The sequence below is a fragment of the Atta colombica genome, unplaced genomic scaffold (assembly GCF_001594045.1).
Source record: "Atta colombica isolate Treedump-2 unplaced genomic scaffold, Acol1.0 scaffold96, whole genome shotgun sequence".
Lineage (NCBI taxonomy): Eukaryota > Metazoa > Arthropoda > Insecta > Hymenoptera > Formicidae > Atta > Atta colombica.
This window is the reverse complement of record NW_017259590.1, coordinates 658,604-669,042: the sequence shown is the minus strand read 5'-3', so window position 1 is coordinate 669,042 and position 10,439 is coordinate 658,604. Positions and strand designations below refer to the sequence as shown.

General features: G+C 35.7%; 1 protein-coding gene across 1 annotated transcript in view; it reads left to right on the top strand.

The window, feature by feature from the left end:
* The window catches only part of LOC108693601 (spidroin-1-like), a 6,815-nt gene extending 3,821 nt beyond the window's left edge, over window positions 1–2,994 (top strand). Inside the window, exons 3-4 of the mRNA XM_018202636.1 lie at window positions 2,663–2,722; window positions 2,785–2,994. Of these exons, the coding sequence (XP_018058125.1) occupies window positions 2,663–2,722; window positions 2,785–2,994 (270 nt within the window). The remainder of the gene's footprint in view (window positions 1–2,662; window positions 2,723–2,784) is intronic.
* Window positions 2,995–10,439: the final 7,445 nt, after the last annotated feature.

Here is a 10,439-nt window from a genome sequence, read left to right as displayed (position 1 = left end):
CTCTCTCTCTCTCTCTCTCTCTCTCTCTCTCTCTCTCTCTCTCTCTCTCTCTCTCTCCTCCTTATATAAATAGGATATTTCTATAATGCAAATTTTTGTCTTCTTATGTATATATGTATATATGAATATATATTCTTATTTTTTTCCTTTCCATTTCATAATTCTATCAATATAAAAAAGCAGAGATAAAGCCAGTGGCGCGGTAAAGATCCACCGGTGATCGTTCGAGATGATTTCCTGTATATCGGATTGGATCTCGTAATCCGATAAACTGTCGCCAAGTTTTCAGACGATCAGTATTTTGTTGGCTTTATTTAACGTGTTCAATATTACGCAGATGTATCCTATAATATGTCTTTGCGAAAACAAAGTGAGGTCATCTCAAATGAAAATTGTAACAATCATTTCTGTCATTTACTCGGAAATAGAAGAAAAATAATATCCTTGAAGAAAAATATCTCCGCGAAAAGTAAGATATATATATATATATATATATATATATATATGTGTGTGTGTGTGTGTGTGTGTGTGTGTGTTCTTTCAATATTTGATTATGTATCTTTGGACGATATTAAGACTCCAACAAATAGCTTCCCATCCTCTTCGCTCGATTAAACACTAAGGCGAAGGAGAGGAATCGAAAGAGTGGAAACGACTAAGCTGATCGCAGAGATTTCAATATTCATCTAACGATCGGACTGCGGATTTCTATTTAAAGCGTTGTGTAAAACATGAAGACGCATTCCCGGAATTCGTTAGACGTGCATTTCGCTATTGCGTCGATTAAATAAATTCCCGACAGCAGGAAAGGACGAGAGAACGTGGCGAAAACATTAAAGAGTTTCCTTCACACTCGGGAGTTTCCGTAACTCGATAGCTTTCTCGCCTTGGCGCACTCCAGTCGGTTCTTCTTTGGCGCTGAGCTGCACAGGATAAACGGCCAGTGGATGAGACGATAACGTGAAAGTTACTTGGTGATCGTGTAAGGCAATCGTCCGTGTATCGTGTTTAATCCTCTAGCTCTCTGGTAACAGGATCAACATCGAGGGGGAAGAAACTTTTTGGAAGGATCGCACGCGCGCGCCGATTAAATGCATCGCGTATTTACCAGATCGTCGCGTAGTCGATTCGCCGTCGAATAAACATCTGTCGTTTTATCAAACGAGATCGCAAATTGGCCGGGAAAGTAGCGGAAGAAGATGTCGAATGTGCGTAATTGATTAAACGCGATTTAATGAATTTGAAAACGAGACAAGAGAGAATGACAACCTGTTGACGTTCTGACGATTTTTTAAATTAATTTTTTTTCTCTTTGCCAGCCGTCGCATTTGTCCGTCATTCGGGGATTTCCACGTTTAAGTATGCATTGAAATGCAGATAATGTATATGAACGCCGAATTAGAGACATAATTTATTATATAGCAATCGAAAATTGCCTAGTACAAACGTGTCGGTTTTATATTCTGTAAAATGAGCGCCAATCGAATCGATATTCGAAAATCATTTGATGAAATGATTGCCGTGGAGTGGATTAACCGGAAGTTCGAAATAGGCGATGGTAATTACAATAGATCGCTCGCATTTGGATCTCCGTTTATGGATGGATAACTCTGTAACGTTCTCAAATTTCTGACAGCTTCGAAGTGGATTACGGTTAGGATACTTTCACAAAAGAGGATCGGTTTGTGTAGTAAGCATGCACTGTATGTATTATCAGTATTAGTGAACCAATGAAACTGTATAATTAATGTTATTATAAAGTTATTATGTTAATTAATTATAATTAATGTATTCGAAATAATATAAATCGACATAAAAGAATCGATAGATCGATAGAAAAAAGTGAACAAGGCGAAAATTTAGAGAACTCTATTAATTGCATTGATTTTTAAATAAGACGTCTGTTTCTCATCTGCTGAATTTTTATTTACTGACAAATAATATAACATTAAAAAAAAGTTTCATCTTTTATAGCTTTTGATAAAAATCAAACTTTATTTAAAAAAAAAACTCTAAAAATTTGAACAGTTTATAATTTTTTCTTTTACTTTACGGAGTAAAATACATAAGAATTATCCATTCAGATTTGAGCATAGATATTGAGGAACAGAATTCTTGTAAATCAGTGTAATTTTTTATATTAAATATTCCTAACAAATATTATTATTTTAAAATTACTATTTAAAATTACGTAAATGATACACGATATCATACATTTATTTTCATATATTATAAAAAAGTACTTAAATTTTTAATTTTTGATAGCTATATTACATATATTATATAAGAAATTTAAAACGTAGTTAAAAATTTCTAAAAATTGACGAGTAATGCAATTTTTTTTTAAAAGTATATCCTTTTTCAATATGAAAATCTTTACGATACCTATTATTTATTGAAAAACAAAAAGAAATTAAAATTGATTAAAATTTGTTATTCAGTGTTATATTTAAAAGTGGACGATCTATAATAATTGAAATTCAAATGTTTCATCTGTTTCTAGCCTCGATAAAAATCCGATGTACATACATTTTAATATATCTATAATAGATTAGATACAATAAATAATTAAAAAACAAAAAGAATAAAAAAGTTCCGAGCATATATCTACAATCTATTGATTTAATATTAATAATCTATTGTTGTGTAATTTATATTCTAGCTAGAATATAGCGAAGAAATTTTGGCGTCTACTTCGTTGGGTCGATACAATGTCGCTCAGGTTGCGGATAGAAAATTTTGCGCTGATAAATATTACATAAATATAAGACGTAAAAAATGCAGGCAGGCAGCAGGGTTGAGGAATTTCCTTCACGTTCCGAGATGTTGGCGCTGCTGCTTTCGACGGTGCCAGGCGGCGTTGTAACTCTTCGACCGACATTACCGTGGGGCTCTACAAGAAACGCTGCGGGGCCCCCGCTGCCAGACGGAACGATCCCGCATATCGATCTTAATTCCGCAGTCTGGCGAGCAGATAAGCTCTCGGATGCTTAGCATTCAGACGATTTGAATTTTTAGCCGACTAGCCGAATTTAGTCGTTTCTCTCCTCCGCTCCGCTCCGTGAGAATCGCGTATAGAAATCGCCCTATACGCGATTTGCTTCCGAGCTCGTCCTTGCAAATACGTTATTCAGACGCGAATCCTGGAATACCAGCGGATGGATCAAGATATCTTGGTGGAGGCATCGGCGTTCTGTGTCGCGCCTAAAAGAAAATCAATAATAGAATAGACAAGATTTTTATTGTATATAAGACGAGAGAAAGAGCCTCGACTCGCATTATCCTCTTACTTTATAATAGAAATTTAATTTTTACCACTATTCGCCCAACATATAAAATTCCATTTGAAACATTTTTTAAATCGCGATACATAATCCACCACTGCCGGAAAGAAATATATTATTTAATATTGCAAACATTTTTTTTTTTCCTCCTTACTCAGCTTGTGCGCAGACATGTGGCATAAAAAATGTAACGGGTAATCAAAGATATGTATGTCGACGTCTCCTCCCTCTCGTTCCTCTCTTGTCGCTTTTACGTCGATGGTGTCCACCGCACGTGGGAAAACGGGACGCGGACGAGTATGACGGCTGGCATGAAAGTTAGATGGTTATCGTCTGGGGCAATTTTTATGTGCATCGTATCCATCTGGTTGGCTCGTATCAAAATTAACACGCGAGCCAATGAAAGTTTTAGCATCGATTTTTTCCGCCTCTTGAAATTTCGCTACATAGAACCGAATGCGAAAGCGAGAAAGCGTTTTCAGCAACGAATTAAAAAAAAACGTATAATGAATTTTTTAATTACAGCCAATCTTCAAATTGAAACATTTTCATTAAGTCGGACTACACAGAGGTACTGTTAAACTAATTAAGAAAAAAAGTGAAACTCGCGCAATGGAAACTCGTATGATGGGGGGGGGGGGGGGGGGGAGGGGGGGAGGAGGAAAAAGAGTATAAAGTGAATAGCTATTTTATCCGGAAATTTATCTGTCCTGATTCACAATTCGCATCCGCATACTCTCGTTCTGGCCACGCCGCTTTCATCTTTTTTAGTATCAGTGTTTGTTAATTGATATGAAACAAACAAACGAAATAATATTGCGAAAAGTTCTGTATACACGATATCAAATATTGAATTAAATCATTTTTAAAGTAATAACACGCGTGCGAAGTGGGGGAGGGGGGAGGGGGGGGGAGGAGGAGGAGGAGCGTCTGTAATCAAACCAGTTGCCATTTATGGATAAATTTTCAATAAAAATCAAAAGGTAACGTGGTGGTTTTGGCTCAATTAACTAATTAGCGAAAATATCTCTCCTGCGGATATAATTTTATCGGAGGTCGTGCTCTCGTCGCCCTCGGAAGAGAAGAAGAGAAAGGGTGAGGCAGAAACGCTGTCGCAAAAGGTACGCATTAATTCCGTTGCTCGCTGCTCGCTTGCATCGTTTACGTGTTGACGATGTAAATGAAGCGAATTGCCAGGCACTTACTGCGAGCTATTTAAGAAATCATGAATCCAGGCGCAGCAGCGTTTCCGCGTACAGACCGACCCTTCATTTCCCCCCTTCCCCTCTCCCCCTCCCTCTCCCTCTCTCTCTCTCTCTCTCTCTCTCTCTCTCTCTCGCTCTCGCTTTATCATCTATGTACATTTCTCGATGCCGTGATTTCGCCGCTGAGGGCTCAACCTGTCAGAACGAAACGATAACGCTGAAAGCTCACGATCATTGTAATTCATTCGTCGTTTAATTCATGAACGTAATAACGAATGCACCGCGCCGGCGATAATGTATTTATTCCACGATTTACATTCGGGTGGGATTTAAATTATTGTAGGGACAATTATTGCACTTATATCACTCGGCGCGTAAACTAATTTCCATGCAGCATTTCGTATCTCCGATAAATGTACACGTCGCGTGACCAGTAAATGATCGTTCGGAGAATAAACTGCTGGTCAATTAAACTTGAGCGCTGAATCAAAGTAGATGTTATTTCTGTCGCATATTTACCGACTAAAACATTTACCGTTGGTAAAACATCTACCCTAACTTTTTTTATTACCAAGTGACAATTTGTACGGCCGTTGCGATGGGAGTGAAATGAAGAATTTATCTAGATTATGTCTTATCGACACGAAAAAACGTATTGCTCGCAAGTTTAAGGCGCGGCAACTTACGAGGGTTACAACCTAACGTTGACACATCGATAAAATTACGTACGATGCTAGGCGCGGCACTGCACTTACGCGAGGTGGGCTGCTTAAAAAAATTATGCGAGCTTAAAAAGTTGCCGTCCTAAAGAACTCGCGCTCTCGCTGGTGACAACCTCTGCTTTGCGTCTTGGTTTTCTTAATTCTGAAAGAAACCGGGATGGTAAACGGGACGATAACGCTAAAGTTACATAATGGTCGTCTAGCATGATCTGTGTTCTTAATTCCGGCCGAATAAAAAACCGGATAATGGCGGAAACTCGCTCGCATGTTCTCACGGAAACAAAATGCCCCCCGAAGACGGACGGGTTGCTATTACCGTTAGCGAAAAAGCATTCCTCTATGTCCGTATTAACATCCCGCCGATACCTTTTCGTATCGATACCGTTTCGGTCATGATATTTGCGCGAGAACGAGTGGACGAAGCCGTATGTAACATTCACGATTACATTTCCGAAGCGTTCCGCTGCGATTTCAAACTTGAATTGATTGTTGCTGTAGCACGATCTATTGTATCCCATTCTCTATCCGGAGCGGGGATAACTTTGCTAAAAACTGTGCCACTGTGTGAAATTGATAGTTTGCAGAACATGTTCTAGAATATTGATCTTCAACCTTTTATCCGCTTTAACAATTTATAAAAGTGAATCAGTGTATTAAGTATTATTACTGAAAAACAGTAAATCCTCGCTGATGATTACATCAGTTATAAGTGTAGTAGCACTTTGCTGATTCACTTTTAGAGAGTACTTGTTTGGAGATCGAGAAACTGCGGAATGTGTATATGAAAAGTATCTAAAGAAGTATTTAAAAATTTAGCTAGAAAACAAATTTGAAAATAATTTTATTGGACTATCAAAATAATATATAGGAAACTTAAGCATAATAAGCAATGTTGCAAAAAGTTTTGATATTTTAGCGATCAATTTGAGCGTCCTACATAATTTTGATGATCCAATAAAATTATTTTTAGGTCTATTTATAAACTAAATTTTTAGATCTACTACAGCAAAACCGTTCTTTGTGTATTATATTGTATATTATATTTTTAATTTCTCGGTAATTAAGTATAAATAAGTAAAAATAAGTTTTAAATGATAAAATTATTTTTAGATCTGCATCTAATTAAATTTTTAGATACTTCAAAATCGTCCTTTCTGTGTAAAGATAAGGTATTGTATTATTTTTTAATTACTTCGGAGACGGCTTGAAGTGGAGCGTTCTGAATTGTTACATATTTTTATTTAAATAAGAACAGATTTTTTAAGAATAAGAATAGATTTGACGACTTAATTTTATGCTCTTATATTGTTTGCGCTCTCATTTTTGCTCTACATTTTTCGCTTGATTTTCAATTTCAAGAATCTTTAGATCAATATACCCTTTAAAAGTTTCTTCTCTGTTTATAATAGGAGACTTTTAAACAGATTTTACAGTCATCGTAAGAATATAGAAAATTTAAAAAAAACTTTTTCTTCTCATTATGTCTTGAAAATTAAATACAGACATTTAATAGTCTAACGTAGGTTGTTTCACCGGTTTCACAGCGTTACCGTTTACTCTTTACCGTGCTTTTCACCAAAAGACACGATTAAAAAGCTGCCGCGGCGACGCCGTCGTTTCTTAAAGTTGTCTTGCCTTCTAAACGCTAATGAAACGACTGAAATAAGTTGCCAGCGCTTGCCTCGGACGACTTACAAATTTACTGTATTTTGAGCAGCCGCTTCGCAGTCCGCTCCGGCTCTATCTTACGTAATGTGAGAAAAACGAGAGCGGCGGCCGAGACGGTAGTAAAAAAGTTGAGCGATTACAGTATAATTCTTTTTGCGCTGGTTGCTTGACAGTTAATCTATTTATGCGCCATTTCCAAACGTCTATTTTGCGATATACATATAAAACGCGCGTTCTATACATATTGTTCTATACAATATTAAAGCGGAAACAAAATATTCTCAATATATCGATCTAACGATGTTATGTCATGTCAGGATTGTAAGGTAACTGTTTAATTAAGTACGTACAAGTTACCTTACTGGCCAGCACTCCTAAATCCAGCTCTATACGTCTATTGATAATACTATAATCCAAGATAATATAATCAGAGTAGTCCGAGCATAACAGAATTAGCTGGTTAATCAAGCTGGTCGATGCAACTTCTTACTAAGATTCCTGAATATTAAAGGACAATCTTTAACGCTAATATTCGTTAATAAATCATACTATTAGAAGGATAATCGTCGTTATATTAATGTTTATTGTTTATGATAGTCTCGATTTCTCCGATAAGACATTTTTTAATACGAGCGAAAAAGGCTATATCTAGTCAAAAGGATCTTGGAACCTTCGAAGGACCTGACTCTAAAATTTGTAATTAGGTGTAGTTACTGACGCTAAGATTTGTAAAATCCGTTTAATTTATGCTAATTAAAAGGTACTAATTAATTTTAAGGAATTAAAAACTAAAATAACGAAAAATGAATATTGATCTTTGAATCATATTTTTATTCCCTCCGTCTGTATCTGCAATTTGTTTTTTACTGTTCTATAGTCTTTCCAAAAAATTCAAAAGGTTACTTTACAACATCTCTATTACATGAATAATTCCATTACTGGATAGTTTTTTAACAAGATATTTTGGGAGAGAAAGATCACTGACCTTGATCTCTTTGAGGGTTAAAGTCATGAGCAAGGTCAGTTGGAGGTCATTTGGAGCTGACTGTGTAAAGGGAAAATTTTACCAAAAATCGAATATGAATATATTTTTAGATATTTAAAAACCATTTATATTCACACACTCTAAATGAATAGGTATATATGGGGATGTATCGAATAATGAATAAGTTTTCAAAAATTGAATAAAATTATAATACAATCCCAATTTTTACGACAAAGCTTACAAACCAAAAATCGTCTTAAATATTTTATGTGAGGAAGGTTCTACAAGGTTTGCTTACAGATTATATATAAAATTATATATAATCGATTATATATAAAACCCGATTATATATAAAACGATTCGTTAATCACGCCTATTCCTTAGAAAAGTTTGAAAAATGTATAATTTGTGCATTCAAAAAATAGGAGATAAATAGAGATTGAAAATTGAGATTGCATGAAATTGTATCAATCAGAATAAATATTTACTTTTACCGTTCTGATTAATCAAACATCATACAATCTCAACAATGTTTTATACGAAACATTTGATTAATCGATTTTTTTATGCACTGTAAGTTTGGATTAGATAGAAATTCTTCTTTCAAAGAAGAATATTCGATATTATCGAGCGATAAATATTCTATTCTGAATTAAAAGCCTGAAAATGTAAAATACGTAATATCAAAAATGAAATTGACTAGTAATTTAATAATACTGATGCTTATGAGCGTCTTAATACACTGTAGAGAATTTTTTTGATCGAAATATCAGTCGCTTCGACGATCAATGAATTGGACGGCGCGATAATTTGTCGTTCGCTCGGCGAGTAAAAATCGCCATTTCGAGAGGAAAGATAGCATCAAGGGAATGCACGTCTCGCGATATATTTACTGCTGATTATAAAAAATTGCTGTGCGTTTCACTGAGAGGAAGAAACATGTCGTGTCACGTTCGTCTCGCGGGATGCAAGAAGATTTAATTATATATACCACGGCAGCATCGTCTCGGTATCTTAATTCAGTAGATATCTCTACGAATACCGAGCGACTCGGAGTCGCGAGAAGTAAAGACAGACAGGATTACGAGGGGATATACAAACGTATACGCAAATTCTTAGTCGAGTGCCGTTATCTCGTGCGCAAGATAGTCTCGTTATTTTCTTACGTCGGTCGACGGGAGTAGCTCGCTCTTTTTGCTTTCTTTCTTTCCACTCGATAATATGTTGAAACATCAAATCTGACGAAGATACGATCGTGGACGGACTCGGATCTTGGACCGATTCCTCGGGAAATGGCAACGCCGCGTTATACAGCTCGGCGTAAAGGAAAGAGGCGAATGAGATCGGCGTGATTTTACGTTTTACTTCGTATCTCTTTCGTCGTCTCTCCGACCAAGCAACCAGCCAGCATCGGGTTGAGGTGTTTTCTACCGGATACTCGTTGGATCACATGCGAGTAAATGGACGGACGTTAGAAATTCCCTCTTTTCGTCGTAAACGTGAATCTGAAAAGGAATGGCAAACAACACCTTCTGTCCGAAACATTCTTGTCTCGTTGCTTTCTGCTACCGCGGATTTAATTTCCTTCCGCCTAATTTCACTCGTTTATTTATACAATATAATTCCACTTGAGTCGTGTTTTTCATTAAATAATAATATAAATTGCGATAAAATGATCTCGGTGCAGTAATTTTCAAGAGTAGAGTTTATCTATGAATTTCTGTTTACAGTTGAGTAGCTGATATAATTTTGAATTATATGTATTTGAATTATATGTATATGTAATATATATAATATTATAACACGATATAATATAACTTGATGCGGAAAAAAACATTTTATATATATATATATATATATATATATATCCTTTCTCTTAGTGTTAAAATAACAATTTATAAATAACAAATAAAAATAATGTATTTAAAAACGTAAATTATAAGGTAAAATGTTAATTTAATACATGTTATAAATGTTAATTTTATTATAACATGTTATTTTAACATATTATGATTATTAATTTTACTGTACTGAAAAAAAATGTACTCTTACAAATTGCTTACTCAATTTTTTGTGTTAATTATATTTTCGTTACTTTCTAATCATATTTATCTTGTATTAAATTAACACAAAAATTTTAGACACGTGAATGTATTAAATTTAACACAAATTTTCCGACTGTGTAATAAAATAATTTACTTTTCTGGTCGTCAAATAGTCAAATAGTCTTTTGATGGCCCAACGTATCTCTTTATCGAGGAAAAAGAATTTTGCCGAAAAATGTGACGCTCCAGTCTCGTTTTACCCCGAATCTTCTATCGCGACGGAAATCGGCGCGCACGAGTGCTTAGCGAAATGGTTCATTCATCGCGCGATTCGTACCGATAGTCGGTGAGAGTTATTCTTTCCTGCAAGGTTATTCCTGTGCAAATATGAAGGGCTGGCTGGCTTGCTAACGGAATGGATCGGGGCACGTGCCGGGCTGTGCGCGAACGATATCCTCTCTCTCGATCTCTCACGCTTCATTCTTCATTGGATAGAATTGGCGGTATATGCCAACTGTTATAGCTACCAT